Source organism: Herpailurus yagouaroundi, unplaced genomic scaffold, assembly GCF_014898765.1.
Source record: "Herpailurus yagouaroundi ecotype Mexico unplaced genomic scaffold, PumYag 67793, whole genome shotgun sequence".
Lineage (NCBI taxonomy): Eukaryota > Metazoa > Chordata > Mammalia > Carnivora > Felidae > Herpailurus > Herpailurus yagouaroundi.
In genome coordinates, this window is record NW_024420586.1 from 10,104,506 (window position 1) to 10,121,328 (window position 16,823).

General features: G+C 39.1%; 1 protein-coding gene across 1 annotated transcript in view; it reads right to left on the reverse strand.

Annotated features, from left to right (window-relative positions):
* DMD (dystrophin) overlaps positions 1–16,823 on the reverse strand; it is a 2,039,083-nt gene that overhangs the window by 719,209 nt on the left and 1,303,051 nt on the right. Inside the window, exon 48 of the mRNA XM_040468816.1 lies at positions 16,013–16,177. Within this exon, the coding sequence (XP_040324750.1) occupies positions 16,013–16,177 (165 nt within the window). The remainder of the gene's footprint in view (positions 1–16,012; positions 16,178–16,823) is intronic.

A 16,823-nucleotide genomic window follows, 5' to 3' on the forward strand; every position in this document is an offset into this window, starting at 1 on the left:
AGAAAACAAACACAAATGCACACACACTCACATCCTATCTTTGGAGTGCCATCAAACAAACTGATAACCTTGCCAGCCGATGGGGAGAGAAACTAGGTGGCTGAAAGATGGAGAAGCAAGGGAGTATTTACTCCCTTTTATGCTTTGCATTTTGTACCACAAAAAGGCACTAGCTTTTCAATGAACAAATAAAATAACTTATGCTTTCAAAGTGTGCCACAGGAGGATGAATTTATTCTCAACTTTGGAGTAATTAACCCAGCATGACCTTATGACAGACTACTAATTTATTTTGTATAAAAGGAAGCTGTAGGTTCTCTTAAAATGAGGAATAAAAAATAAAATGATAACTAAATGAAAACAAGTTTTCCAAAACAATGGTTACCCATACCACATGCCAAATGATGCGATAATTTGTATTACATTCTATTATACCCTGTGCTATCTTACTGTATTTCATTTCACTCGCTAAATGGATTTCATAACTCAACAATAGGTCACCAGCAACAACTTGAAAAAGAGTTGTCTAAATTATCTCCTCTTCTTTATCCCTACGTCCAAAGGTGTCATACAGGATCATGTTGCTCCTCAACTAATTCAGTAAGCTCCTGACCAGCCCTCCTTTTTGAGCACTACACTCTCCCAATTTGGGAGTTTGCAAGTTACCTCTCTTTAGTGATTCCCACGTCTCTCCAAGATATCGACTGGTTCCTTGAAGCAGCATAGAAGCCTCACCAAAACCAGGCTGCACTTCAACATCACTAAATTTGTTTTTATTCCCACATTTCCTGTGATTAATCACTTCCATATCTTTGCTCTTGGTGTCTCTTCTCTCTAGAATCCTTTTCCTTCCCCTCATGCACCGTTCACTTTGTCAATTTCTACTCATCTTTTAAAGATACAGATCAGGCACCATATCCTCCAGGAAGCTGTCTTGAGATCAGAGTTCCCAAACTATATTAAGTGAAAGTATCTTCTGGAAAGCTTGTTATAGCACAGGTTCTCGAGGTTCACTCCCATCTATTCTGATTCTGAAGGTCTAAGGAGAAGCTCAAATATCTTCATTTCTTTTTTTTTTAATTTTATTTATTTATTTTAAGAGAGAGAAAGAAAGAAAGAGTAGGGGAAAGACAGAGAAAGAGGGGGAAGAGAGAATCACAAGCAATCTTCACACTGTCAGTGAAGAGCCTAATGTGGGGCTTGACCTCATGAACCACGAGATCATGACCTGACCCAAAATCAAGAGTTGAATGGTTAACTGACGGAGCCACCAAGGCAACCCAGGATTTGAATGTCTAACAAGCTTCTAGGTGATGCTGCTGGTCTTGGGACAACACTTTAGTAGCTGTGCTGTAAACAATACCTTGGCTGGGCTGGGTATCACTCTTTTGGGCAACACATCATTCTGTAAGTATACTTTCCACCCTGCTTTGTAATGTTTCTGCCTTGATCGCTTTTTGTAAACTGAGGTATTGTAGGGGAGCACTCCTTGTCACCCCAAGATGTGCCTCTTTGGTAGGCAGATTATTTTGTGCTGAAAACAATCAAGACCCAAAAGGCTCAGGAAGGAACTTTGATCTCTCCTAACTGACTAAAAGGGTTTAGATAGAACAACTGTTCTAGGAAAGAAACTATTGCCATAAATAACAAGGTATGGTAGGCAGGGAAGAACCTAGCGAGCTTGTTTTGTCAAAGTCCTCTCTATATGCCATTGTTTCTGGATGGCCTAGCAAACATTTCTTCACCAAACACTTATTCTTTCCATTCTTTCTGTGAATTCCTTTCTGTCCCTTTGACATCCCAGGCCCTCACCCCTTTTCTTTAGTCTAGAATGGCATATGTATTTTAGCTTGACTGAATGTTTTTGGCATCTCTAGTTTTTATGTAGATTCCATGTATGTTAATTTTCTCCTGTTAATGTGTCTTGTGTCAATTTAATTCTTAGAACAGCCAGAAGAAACTTAAAGGGTGGACAAAAATGTTTCCTCCCCAACAGTACATTCATACATCAACCTGCTTCTAAGCAAATTAAGAATGAGAGTCACCTTAACATAGTAGGACATTGTAGTCAATAAATGGTTTGTTGGCTGAATAGAAATTTCATTAGCCTAGCCTCATGTCTTTCTCTGCCTAGAGGGGTCGATCAGGGATATATGCAAATAAAGTTGATGTGCATATCACTGATACATTTGATAAAGTCTCCAAATTAATGCTTGTGGACAAAATGGAACAATATGATCTGGGTAGGAAATAAAGCAGTTAGACTTGGGTATCTAATTGAACAAGTGCCAAAGGAAACTGGTGTTTGAATTGATGTCAAAATAGAGGTATGTTTTTAGTGATGTGTTACAGGGCTCAGTGTCAGGATATAGGCTGAGAATTCTTTTTATAATACACACGAAGTTATATAAGGCAGACATGAAATCTGAAGTTGAAAAGAAACTAAGAAATTGAAATACACTGTAGGATAGAATCAGGACCTGAAGATCACTTCCTTTCCATTTCTACTATCAACTGGATTGATGGATTAAGAAATTTATTAAGGCTTCAAGTAGCTTGGGGTTAAAAATAGCTTCCCTTTCTTGGGAGACAGAGTGAGGGGGGAGAATGCTGGGAGGCCAGGGCCATCACAACTAAGGCAGGGGAGGCTGTGAGCAGAAAGTGACAGTGTCAGTGAAAACGTAGAAGCTGAAATCACCAGAGATGAACCAGAAACCAGACACAGAACAGTAATGGTAGTTACAGATGCTGCCTCCAGTGCTAGTGCATTTCTTGTGTGTACTCTTCTTTGGTCAGGACTGGATCAAGAAATGGGAGGCAGTGGACCTAAGCTCAAGGCACCTTGGGGATAAGCAGGATCAGCAGAGCCAGGGAAGGGGCTGATGGCCTTGCATCTAATTCCAAAAATAGTAGATGACACAAGGGCAGGATGGAGGAAATGTCGACTAGAAGCAGCACATGTGAAAAAGAACTGGTGATTTTATTTAATTTTTTTAAGAATTGGTGATTTTAGATACCACTAAGCTTAGTGTGAGTCAACAGTGTGATACGAGTATTTCTGGAGTGGGGAACTGTGCAAATGGCTCCAGGCATGGACTGTGGTAAGATGAACTTCGTGGTAGTTTGGTATCTTTTTTTTTTTTTTTTAAGTTTATTCACGTTTACAGAGAGAGAGTAAGAAAGAGAGGAAGAGAGGTGGAGGGAGAGGTAGACAGGGAGAATCCCAAGCAGTCTCTACACTCAGCACAGAGCCCAATGCAGGGATCAATCTCATGACCATGAGATTATGACTGTGAGATCAGGACCTGAGCCAATATCAAGGGTCAGATGCTTAACCGACTGAGCCACCCAGGCACCCTAGTGGTATATTGGTATCCTAACAAGTGTCCAGCCAGGGGCTAAAATGCTCCTGTTTCCTTCTCATAACATATTCATCTTACCTAGAGTGGCAATCTTCAGACTGGGATATGCCCCTTGCAGTATGCAAAGACTTTTTTAGGGATATGTGGGCATAGATGGTGTTCATGGAACTTTCCAAATTCTCAGCTTCTACAAGGGATTTTCCTGGCTTTGTTCCTGTGGTGCACATATCATTCCAATCATCATTCCCACTTTTTGTTTAATGACAGTCTTCCAACTTTACAAAATAAAAGTATGCCTCTTCTGATATATCCCAATGGTACACTGTGCCCAAGACACATTTATGAAAAATCAAAATACAATTCAAAATATTGATGACTGAAATTCTCTTTTAATCAAGGTACCATAAGGCATACCCCTCAATTTCATTAATAGATTAATTTTCTTTTTTTTTTTTAATTTTTTTTCAACGTTTTTTCTTTATTTTTGGGACAGAGAGAGACAGAGCATGAACGGGGGAGGGGCAGAGAGAGAGGGAGACACAGAATCAGAAACAGGTTCCAGGCTCTGAGCCATAAGCCCAAAGCCTGACGCGGGGCTCGAACTCACAGACCACGAGATCGTGACCTGGCTGATGTCGGACGCTTAACCGACTGCGCCACCCAGGCGCCCCAATAAATTTTCAATAAAAATCTACTGAGTATGTTCAACAATTACCAGAAGTTATATATATTTAAGTAATTTGATTATTACTAGGTATTTTTATTTACTATACAATAACTATATATATATATATATATATATATAACTTAATCTAATGGATTTTTAAAAATACTTAGAACCTTATACTTACGGAAATTTATTTTTAAAAACTGAATTTAAATCCACATAGATATATTTGTCATACAGAAGTATGATAGAGTGGTTAATAAAAGGCTTTAGAGCATAAAAATATATTACATTAAAATATAATGCTTTAGGGAACTAGAATGGAAATATAATTGAAAGAATAAAAATGATATGAAACTTAAAGATGAGCTTGTTTTGTATATTTTTTCAAGTGGATGATGGGAGATATCAAATTGCTATGGTATATTTCAGTCTACTGGATATATTCAAAAGAGTAATGTTACACTTTTTAAATGTCAATATTTACAATATGCCAGAGGAGAAAATAGATGTCAACTTTAGAATGTTCAGGAGGATACTCAGTTTTCTAAACTATTTGGAGAGGTTTTTTTTTTAACATCTATTTATTTTTGAGAGAGCACAAGCAGGAGAGGGGCAGAAAGGCAGAGAGATACAGAATCTGAAGCAGGCTCCAGGCTCTGAGCTGTCAGCACAGAGCCCGATGTGGGGCTTGAACCCACCAACTGTGAGATCATGACCTGAGCCAAAGTCAGACACTCAACTGACTGGGCCACTCAGGCGCCCCAATTTTGAGAGTTTTATAAGCAGAATGGTCTGCATACCATTGTAGTAGAGGTTTTCTTGAGTCTTCCTCCTTGGCTTGGCAGGGGAGAAAGAAAAGCACTCTTTCCCCCCACTCTCTCGTGAAGCAAAGTTTCCTCTTAGCTGATAAAATCTTAGTCCTACTTGAATTTTATGTTCTAGGAATTCTCAATTCAAGAAACTTCTCAAGTTTACAATTTCCTTATATGGGCAGTTTGGTAGGGTGAACAATGAAAATCTCATGACTACCTGCGGTCTTTTCTGGACTGGTTTTCTGGTAGCAACCTACCACTTTCTTTTGAACGGGGGGTGTATTTTGCAAGTCTAATTATTCCTCTTAGGGGCTCTTGTCAAAATTCCAGCTATACCAAGAAAGGTGACTTTCATCATCTTTTCTTATTATTTTAGGAAAACGTGTTCACACTGTAGTTGTACCTTAATCTAATAGAGTCCCAGAGAAATGGACTCAATTTTTCATTTTAATGAAGAGGAAAATCAGGTTAAGAAAGGTGAGTTAATCAGTGACATAAACCTAAGTGTCACAACTAGCACCAAAACTTGGGTCTTGTGTTTCTCTCCCCGTTTCCACGTTACCTCAACTAAGGAATGGTTTTTGGAGTTGAGAGGTGGGTGTGAAAGTAAGATAAAATTGTGATCCCAGTGTTCCGAGAGATAGGTCAATGTCTAATGCCATTAAAACATGGACCTATCCAGAAACCAACAATCTTCAAGATTTTATTGGAGCTGGATTTAGAGTCTTGCCTAGAAACCAGCCTAAATTCAGGGCAGTTTTTAATTTCCAATAAACCTGTGTTCAGTTGCATGGTAAATGAGAATATTGTCCTTTTCGTCCAATAACTTCTGCCCACATTTTTTCCAGGACATATTCCATGAATATATTTATGTAACTAATAGAAAATGCTAAAACTTTTTTTTTTCTAGGAAAGAGGATTAGATGTAAAGTGTGAGTGTGCTCTCCTCTGTTCCTTGCCTTTCCAACACCCCCCCTTAAAACACAACTATGCAGCGCCTGGGTGGCTCAGCTGGTTGAGCGTCTGACTTTGGCTCAGGTCATGATCTCACTGTTAATGGGTTCGAGCCCTATGTCGGGCTCTGTGCTGACAGCTTGTTCAAAGCCTGGTGCCTGCTTTGGATTGTGTGTCTCCTTCTCTGCCTGCCCCTCTCCCACTCGCACTCTGTCACTCTCTGTTTCTCAAAAACAAATAAGTGTTTAAAAAAACAACAAAAAAACCCACAACTAAATTAGTTACCTTATTTATCCTGAGCTAGTACATATCTATCTAAGGGAGTAACTATTTGAATGTGATAATCTCATTGTATATGAATTACCTCCCTAAGAGTGAATTAGACATTAACCTCTAAAAACCTAATTATGTGAACAACGACCACACTCCTGACTGAGGATCCATTGGTGAGTCCAACTGAAACTCCGGCACTCCAGGTGACAGTCTCTGGAAGCATGGTATTAAGGACAATTGACTCTTGATAATGGGCTAGAGGCCAAGATTTTGTTTTTGTTTGTGTAAAAGCTACAAATGGGTTAGAACATACTAAATTCTCATCAAGATGTCATTTGCTTGAACTTCAGTTCTTTGGTATTTAAAGCACTCTTTCTCTGGTGTTCTTACTTTGTTGCTATTACTTTGGTTCCTCTCTTCCCTACGGGAAATTCTCACTCTTCTGATTTTCTTCTGAAAAGAACAGCTGTGGGGTTGTCCACTTCCCTCCTTGTTGGCATGAGTTAACTAAAGATAATTGGAATTTCAGTGGCCTTTTGTGGAAACACATGATCTCTCTACGCTGGTTCATCTAGGGCCTCTCCTTTCTCATCGCCTCCACTATTGTTTCCTTTTATCACCTTTGGACTTTCCATCAGCTCCCTTGAATTCTTTGATTTATTCTCTTTCAAAACCTTCTTATCTTCCATCTCTCTGTCCACCCCTGCCAGAGAGTTGCCTCCCCAACCCAGTTACTCAACCCAACTATGAGCTTTACGCTCCCTGCCCTGATAGGGGACTCTCAAGGATCTTAGGAAACCCAAAAGTAATCACCTGCAGCTGACAAGACTGCCTGGAAACAAAGGTTATTTTATGCACTCAGATGGGCTTTGGACATACCCAGAATAGCCCTTTGGTGCAGTCTTAGTTACTCACCCAAATTTTAGTCCACAGCCTCCATAAGATTACATATTAAGTCCAAAAAAAATCTTAAAAGTCTCCTCCACAAAGACCGATGAAAACTCTTAGCCTTCATATTGAACAGGTAACCTCAACTTGCTTTCATAATCTTTGCTAGCCCACAAAATGCTAGTAAATGACAGTTCATATTTATTTGCTTCCTACTTTTCTCTGAGAAACAGAAGTTACTTATGGTTAAAAAGTATAATCAATGCATATAAATGAAACTTCTAGAAACACTAAGGTCAGAGAAAAACAACTATACAACATGTGCAAGGTATGTAGCATGTGTTTTTGTTAAGCAAGAAGAGAGTATTTTTTTCCTAAAGTGAAATGACTGATTATTCTGGAAGAAAGATGAGGAAAAATGTAGGACAAAATCTGAAGGGATAGAGACAGTTGTAGAAAGTTTGTGGAACAGGAATTTTGTGTCATGTGGTCAAAGAGGACTATGATTCGATGGCTTTATTTATAAGCTTTTTAAAAATGAGCTTTAGTATCAAAAGTATATTAGTGGAAAACTAAAGTTCATTTTTCTCTTCATTAAAATGACAAAATTTTCTTGGATTACTGATTTGTTCTTTTTTTAAATTTTTTTAAACATTTGTTTATTTGTGAGACAGAGAGAGACAGAACATGAACGGGGGAGGGTCAGAGAGAGGGAGACACAGAATCTGAAACAGGCTCCAGGCTCTGAGCTGTCCGCACAGAGCCCGACGCGGGGCTCGAACCCACAGACCGCGAGATCATGACCTGAGCCGAAGTTGGCCACTTAACCAACTGAGCCACCCAGGTGCCCCTTGATTTTTTCTTAATAAGAGATTGCAAAAGCCTTTTCTTTACCTTATGAATAATTCAGGTAAGCAACAATGATTCTGTCTTACCAGAGTAATTTCCTGTGTTTACAGTGATTTTGTCATGTCCTTGATTATTTAAGAATCATCTCACTTTTGAAAGAACCAGTCTTTTACAATCATGTTACCTCCTATATTTATTTTTGAAATCTTTCACTGCCACTTCGGTTAAATAGGTAGCCAAGCACTGTTTCAATGACCCATGATCCTATTTAACCAAGTGTTCAAAATGTTTTCACATTTTTGACAACCTTTGATATTTTGCCTTGCACCACTCAAACCCTAAATGAAATCTTGAACTCGATGGACATGAAAATGTCACATTTGTTCCCTCTTAATATCTAAAGAAAGACAGGTTTATTTGATACACTGAGTTGCATAAAAAGCATCATCAGATAAGAAGAGATGCTTAACCTGCCAGAAGTTATTTGTATGGGTCAAATGTTAGTAACATAAATATTTCAGTAACTGTATCAAGTCACGAGAAATCAGTATAATGTCTGTCATAATTCCAGTCATTGCTCGAAAATGATGTATGCCACAGAAACAACTAAATTCCTTTGTTAGGTGAACTCTCCTCAGATCTTTTTTTTTTTTTTTAATTTTTTTTTCAACGTTTATTTATTTTTGGGACAGAGAGAGACAGAGCATGAACGGGGGAGGGGCAGAGAGAGAGGGAGACACAGAATCGGAAACAGGCTCCAGGCTCTGAGCCATCAGCCCAGAGCCCGACGCGGGGCTCAAACTCACGGACCGCGAGACCGTGAGCTGGCTGAAGTCGGACGCTTAACCGACTGCGCCACCCAGGCGCCCCATCTCCTCAGATCTTTAACCATGGTTCTTTGAAGCTTTTTATCATTTAAAGAGAGCTGTTTCACTATCAGGTTTCCCTGAAGTGCGTGTCATCAGTGACAGGCTAAAGTGCTTGTCTTCAACAAAAAGGGACTATCACAGAGACCCACGGAAAGCACTATTCCAGGTACTCTAGGGTGCAAGCTTCTGCAGCTTTGCTTAAATAACTTCAACACCACACCACTGGGGCTGAGTCGGGATTTCCAGAACTCCAGGGAAGAAGCTGATGGGTTTATCAAACTGCTGACCTGAGATCCAGCAAAACAGCAATCAATTACATAGAATTGAATGAACTGACGAAGGACGACTTGATTAAGGCTTTCGTTTAGAATACTGCTGATGGTTTAGCGTTCTATTTTTTAAATGTTTATTTATTTATGTTGAGAGACAGAGAGCGAGAGCAAGCGAGCATGAGCAGAGGGAGGGGCAGAGAGGAGAGAGAGAATCCCAAGCAGGCTACATGCTGTTAGCGCAACACCTGACATGGGCCTCAATCCCACGAACCGTGGGATCAAGAATTGAGCCAAAATCAAGAGTCAGATCCTTAACTGACTGAGCCACCCTGGCGCCCCCTGTTTTCCTGATATAAGGACTTCGTTTTTCTTTCTTTCTTTTCTTTTCTTTTTTTTCCGGAAGCTATCTCTAACTCAGAACAATTCAGTAGATTATACTTTTGTAAACAGAAATGAAACATTTATCTTTTTTCTCCCTGCCTGATTCCTCCAGAATTCACAAACTCCTATTGAGTATTTTCATGGCAATATAATTATTTGGACAGACTTAGTAAGAATCTATCTTTCTTGTAACCAGACATAATGGAGAAAATTGATGATATAACCAAGGCTTTGACTGGTAGGTCGTATCTGAGAATGATGTACATAAAATCAGATATGACCAGACACCTTTAAGGAACCACAGTAAACTTTGTGGAAATAACACTTACAAAACCCTCTTGGGGAAACTAGCCTGGTACTTGGCTTATGGGATGTCTAGTCTTACTGGCAAAAAAGGAGGGTCACTTCCTGACAGGCTCAGGAAACAGATATTTTGAGGGCTTTGAGAATAGAAAACTTCATCCCAATCTAGAGGTACTGTAGGTAAAATCTGATGGCAAGTTCTTGGCTTCTCATCTTTTAAAAGTCATATCTGAGATTTTTTATAAAAACTTAGGGCAAAACAAAGTTTCAAAGGCCTGTGTCATCAACCACTATCCTTGTCTCATCTGCATAAACAGAGTCCAGCTTTACTGGGTAAACAAGAATAGTCTTACTGGGAGTACCTTTGACCAAAAGGGAGGTGACTGTACAGAAACAAAAATTACGTTTCAATAGAAAACTGTAGCACACCCATGTGGGTTATCAGATTATTTCGCATTTCCTTGTAAACTACATGGCAGTGTTACCTAGATCAAATTGGACTGTCTTACACATTTTGTCTGTCCTTATCCAAGTTTCTATTCCTTTCGTTTCCTTCAGTATCTGGCTACAACTCTCCAAACTAATGTTCCCACTTTTTCTCTTGTTCTCCTGACTCGGCATCACTGAGAACTAAAAGCTGACTACCCAGATCCCTGTCGAGATTCTAGATGGTCCTATAGTTGAACTTTCCTCTCAGGCTCTAAAGGAATCCTGAGAGCTGAAGCTGGACAACTTGATATCTACTTCAAAGGACTCATCAGCACAGCGCACTATGTGTGGACAACCTTCCTGCCCGGAGCTGCTATATGGGCCACTCAGGAAGTTTATCAGAACTCCCACAGCTTTTATGCTCGGCTCCAGGAAATAACTATGACTGTGGACAATCTTATAAAACCTCTCTGATGTCTGTGCTGTCACCCAGAACATTCAAAATGTGATAAAATGGCCACTGCCTTTATCACTTTACCATCTAAAGACGTTTCCAGCCCAACCTTTAGGAATCTTCCTAATTGGCTGCCCTCTGGATTCAGAAACTGGGTTTATAGTCTGCTCCAATCATTAATCTTTGTTTTTCTTCTCCCTGCCATAGCAAATACCCCTCATTAAATACCTGATTGCTCATACCATCCAGCAAAATCCTCTACCATGAAGTTTCAGACTCAGCTCGAGTAGTCCTTGAACAACAGAAAGTTTCAGAAATAATTGACACGAAGTAGCTTTCCTCAGCTGTTCACTAGGAAACCTGGTTTCCCTTGGACAAAAGAGGGGACTAATGAAGATGGCCTTAACATTCTTCTTAAGGTTGACGAAAGAATCAGGCTGGTTTCTTCCTAATTATAGGCCTGAACTCTCTTTCCTTAGTGTATTTACTTCAGAAAACTTTCCATCGTAAATTCCTTTTTCTGCCTCTTTAAGAGGTAAATTTTCTACAACTTAGGAATGTCTTCCTCAAATACCTGGGAGCCATGCCATTGAAATAGAAATATCAGGAAGGCTCCATGTCTACCAGTCTGAGGAGGAGGGAGGAGAGTAGCCTATGTTCAGTAAGTGACAATTAGCAAACATAGATGACCAAATCACAATGACCAATGTCCCCACCAATGTCCTCCACTACTTTAACACTAGCTCATCCCAATGATTAAAATCTTTCCTGTCTTTGTTTCAGTGGAGTTGACTTCAGTCATGAATAAAGTCTTCCTCGTCTATTATCTGGTGCCATACATGTGTATATATATATATATATGTACACATATACATGTACATATAGATGTATATATACACATACATATGTATATACACACATATATACATATGTATATACACACATATATACATATGTATATACATACATATATATATATATATACCCACACATATACATATACACACACACACACACACATATGGCACCAGATAACATATATATATATATATGTTATGTGTATATATATACATATGTAATATACACATATATAATATATATATTATGTATGTATATATAATATATATATACATATTATATATACACACATGTATAACCAGATAACTTATATATATTATGTATATATATGTATGTATGTACATATGTATGTAGATACATACGTATGTACATATATATATACATATACATACATATATATATGATTTTATTTTATTTTTCTTTGTTTTTACAACACAGCAACATGAGCACAGGCGGAGAAAGGGAAGGGTTTGGTGCTCATGTCGCTCACGTGGTACTTTATCCTTCAGTCACTCCAGGTGTGTCCCTTGGTAGTTTTCTGTGTGGATTTGACATTATGGGCAATTAAGTTGCTTACATGGGAAGGAAGAGCCAGCTTACCAGTATGTGATGTTATCTATGGACCATAGAAGCAAAGTCATTCTTGAGGGGAAGAAAAAAACCCTCCCTGTTTTCAATGTGAAAGTATTTCAGTCAGTAAGACTTAACATAAAATTATGTGTCCCCGTCTCTCATATATTAATAAAAAGTTTAGAAAGCAGTAGTTAGGCAGTTTTATGTCAGATAAATAGCATACCTACAGCTCATTATTGAAAGCATTAATTAAAGATTAAAAACATAAGACGTCTTAGAGAAATTTTACGTGGTCCCTGGTTCTTAGCATTCAATTATCATTTCTGAAATCTGAAATCAACATATTTTATGTCTGAATTGTGAGTACATTTGAAAATGCAAAGTCAAAGGCGTGCCTTCTAGCGGGCTGACTGAAGGGAAAGGGCTGTGATTACGCCTCATTTTCACCCTCTACATCACGATCTCATTGATTATGTTCCTTAGCTTGCTAAGGGTTCTGTGAGGTGATTTTCAAGATGAATATTGCTATTTGCAGGATTTCCTGAATAGGAATATTTCAGGAGTAAATTGCACAAACCAAGCGATGTGCAGTCAATTTTCACTCCAGCATAAACAATGCATTAGAACAGAGCCCTTAAGGCTTTTTTGATTTGGGTTTCATTACACAGCTAGCTGCATTGCATCAATAAGCATGAAGTGCCAAGCAGGCAAAACTGAGGCTCACAGAGGGTAGCACATATTTTTCTAACAGGTGCTCCGAGTGTGACTAGAGAAAACAAATGACCTGGATGTCAAGGCCTTAGGCTCCTTGTTTCAGAGGTAGCCATGGCTACTGTGGACAAAGAAAATGTCTTTAAAGTTAGGAAATGGAGGCTCCTCGCACATCGACTTTCTTGGCATTAACTGATTCCTAAGATTTTAGTGAAGAGTTTCTTTCTCTGTATTAAAAAATGGGCACGGACTCCACAAAAGCGTTTAAAAACTGCTTTTGGCTTTCAGTAATTGAAAGTGAAGTGAAGCCCATTTTCCCATCTTTCCTTAACTGGAAAAAAAAGAAGTTTAATCTCTTTAAGTAGGGGGCTATAGCAGGCTGGACAGCCTAAAATCACATATCTTACAGCAGAACGCTAAGCAATCTTAATAAATCATTTATCAGACGGTGAATTTAGATAGAAGCTAGACAAAGAGGGATAAAGAACTAGGTAAGTTAGTAAATTATTCACATAGGTCACTATTTCCTGATTACCAGCTAGGGGTTTTTGCCTCGGATAGAGCCACACGCAAAAGAAAAAGGCTAAGGGCATATATTTGAAATCTGCACTCCAGAGGTGAGAAGCTCAGAATATGCACAGAGGACTGAAGCCAAAGACTTTTACCGCCAGGGAAAAAGCAGCTGCCTCTCCCCTCAGTGATTCAGACCAGGCTGCAGGAGGCAAATATCATGACTCCCTGAAACTATGCACAGCAGTGAGAGCACAGCTGACAGGAGCTCTCACTCTAAACTGCAGGGACCTAATTTGGCACAAACCTATGGGCCACGGACAAACAAATGCCCAACGCGAGTTTTTGCTATTTGAGAACCACTGTGGGGGGTTTCGACTGGGAGTAAAGTCACTTTGGTTGCGTCAACAACATCCATTTGTGGTGGCAGATTTTGTTATCCTTTCTATTCAATATATTCCATGCACAGAGATAGCTAATATTGAATATATTTTTCATTACTTTAATGAAGAAGCTCATTTTCACTAAAGGATGCATCAAAAGTAAAGGGATGTTGGGGCGCCTGGGTGGCTCAGTCGGTTGAGCGACTGCGGCTCAGGTCATGATCTCGCGGTTTGTGAGTTCGAGCCCCGCGTCGGGCTCTATGCTGACGGCTCAGAGCCTGGAGCCTGTTTCAGATTCTGTGTCTCCCTCTCTCTCTGACCCTCCCCCATTCATGCTCTGTCTCTCTCTGTCTCAAAAATAAATAAAACATTTTAAAAAATTTAAAAAAAAAGATATTGCAGGACATTTGCAATTCATATCACACCTCTTTAATTTGAACTACACAATCCATCATGCCCCTTCCTGCTACCCACCGAAAGATCATATTTGCTCTTTCACTGAGAGGAGAATCTGGCTGAGGTTGTCGTCTGTTGGACTAAGTAACTACTTCTTTGTTGAGATTACGGGGTAACGAACAATGAGTATTGTGAGATGAAGTTGCACTGGAGAATGGACAGAAGTCAAATACCTCGGAGGACACAATGTACTAGCAAGGTGAAAAAACGGAAAGGATTCCAGAACTGGTGGCTTCTCTGAATGATGACGTGGCTTTGCATTCCCCCAGTCTTGTCTCTGTGTCTACACATAATGCGAAGGCAGGGTGGCTAGTGCGGCAGAAGCCACGGCTTAGTGTCAAGACCTCTACCGTGCCGTCTTTGTTCCCGCTGTGTCTTTACCTTTCCCTGACCCGTATGCTTTCTTAAAGCCAGCCAAATTCATTCTGGTAAAGCCTACTGTGACTTGGCCTTAATCGTCAGACTTGAATGGAAGACCGTGACGCTGGGTGAGCAGCCTGGGGTTTGCAGGGGTGAAATGACATCTACCTGCGATGTACGTGGCATCATCTGTGCGTGGGGGCGGCTAACAGAATGGTAGATATACATGGCAGGAAAAGGTAAGGTAAGAGTAGCGGAGCGCAGTTTGCAAAATAACTCATTTTAGCTATTTCAACCTCTCTCTTTCCTTAATCTCACTCAAGCCCATCTTTCTTAAACTTTGACTTCTTCTCTAGAATATCCTCACGCTTCATTTCGTCCTTGCCTTATCTCCTACCAAAACAGCACCCAGCGGAGATTAAAAACATTAGGTTGTAATAATCCTGCAAAACAAGGGAAATGAAAACTTGGGGTCAGTGAATTAAAAAAAAAAAAAAACAAAAAACTTTACTCAACATCTTCCTTAACTTATTTAGCCTGAAAGTGCCCACCATTACATTAATCAAGAGGTTGAGATTTCAGTTTAATTGGTTTATTTGATTAGCTACTTAATGTTGTTGACCCAGAGGAGATGCAAAGGAGGACCTCAAGTTGGGATAAATCTTTGGAATATGCTCCTGGGAAGAGAGAAAATACAGAAAATCAATGTGTATAGAGATGCTAAAAGAAGATGGTGGCATCCAATTGGCATGTTGGCCTGGAGCACTAGACTTACCCGTGGCACCTCTTTACCAATTTGGGTGTCTGGTTGCCACCTTTCTTCTTTGATTCAAAAATGTAAGTACCTACCATACACTGGGCCCTGAGATGGAGGTGTCGAGAAAGGAGTGGGGTAAGGGGGTAAAGTAAGAAGATGCCCTCTGCATTCAAAGAAGATTTTGACGGGGTACTCAAGTCTGTACAGTTTAAGTGTCCATCAATGTACAAAGGTTATGGGAAATGGATACAGAGGTTTATAAGCAATCCTAAAAGCGTTTTTTACTCTACTGGGGGTATGGAACAAAGTTTTGAGGAAGCAAAGACATTGAATTCAGTCTTGATGGATGTAGAAAACTTCATCATGCCAAATAAGGAGAAAGAAGACATTTAAGGAAGAGAGGAAAGAAGATCAAGAACACAAAACACAGCATGAAACCACATGCATCAAAACATACCATACAATCTGCTGTGGCTAGAATATAAAGGGACGTTGTTGACAGAATGAAAGGATACAGACATAAACTGGAGTCAGCCTGAGAGGGTTTTCTAATGTCTACTAAAGAGACTGTACATTATTTGGTAGGCACCTAATCTCCTAATCTCCTAAACAACTTTAGTTTTACAGAAGGAGTCTACACATGTACATTAAGCGCAATTAAAGTAGGGATGGGAAGTAGATCATGGTAACAAACATGATGAAGACATTCTAGTGATATGTTTAATGAATAGATTATTGCTAGTAAATGCTGTAAGAAAAAGCAAAAAAATGCTAGTCAGTTATTATTATCATTATTATTGTTATTATAACAACAATGATGATTATGATAATGAATCAGTGATACTGCCATTCTTTTGGAAAACAAGATTTAAAGCAAAAAGTCCCTACCTTAAGGTCAAACGGTCCTGTTTGATTTGGTTGACTGTAAATTTCCAACTGATTTCTAATAGGAGCCAGCCACAGAAGCAGATGATTTAACTGCTCTTCAAGCTGTCCAAGGTCTTTTATGTGTGCCTCAATTTCTCCTTGTTTCTCAGGCAAATTTCTAGAAACCTGTAAGGAAAAAGAGTAAAACATTCCCAGGGTTTAAATAAAAAAGTAAAAAATAAAGTTATTTGCTATAAAATGTCATCGAAATTCACTGATTTGGGTATTGTAACAAGGTGATATTGATTACTTACATGGGTTACATGTTAGAATTTAATTCATGCATACAAATCATTTATTAATAGTCTTCCCCAAAACTCTGTGCTTTAAAGACAACGAGCCTTTTCTTTTGGAAATTCAAAACACACACTCACACAAATGCATAGCCAACTCCAACTCCTACCATTACAGTATATTCTTGAACCACTCATTCACTAAACATAATGGTGCATTGCATATTAGATGGCAGATACTTTGTCTTTACAAAGTATAACTTTGTTTGATGTTAAGGAGAATTATACAAGGGAATTCTTCTATGAACAAAGAAAAATGTGGAGGTAAGCTATAGTTTAGGGGTCTACGTATAACGAAGTAAAACAAAATCAGATGACTAGAATGAAAACGTTTGGATAAGAGTAGAATATATCAGCATGATTATAGGCTATTTTTATTAAGGGCTTACAATGTGTCAAACACCATCTTTGGAAGTTTCACATTTACTGCCTTCTTTAATCCATCCAACAATCCTAAGATATGGATACTATTATTATCC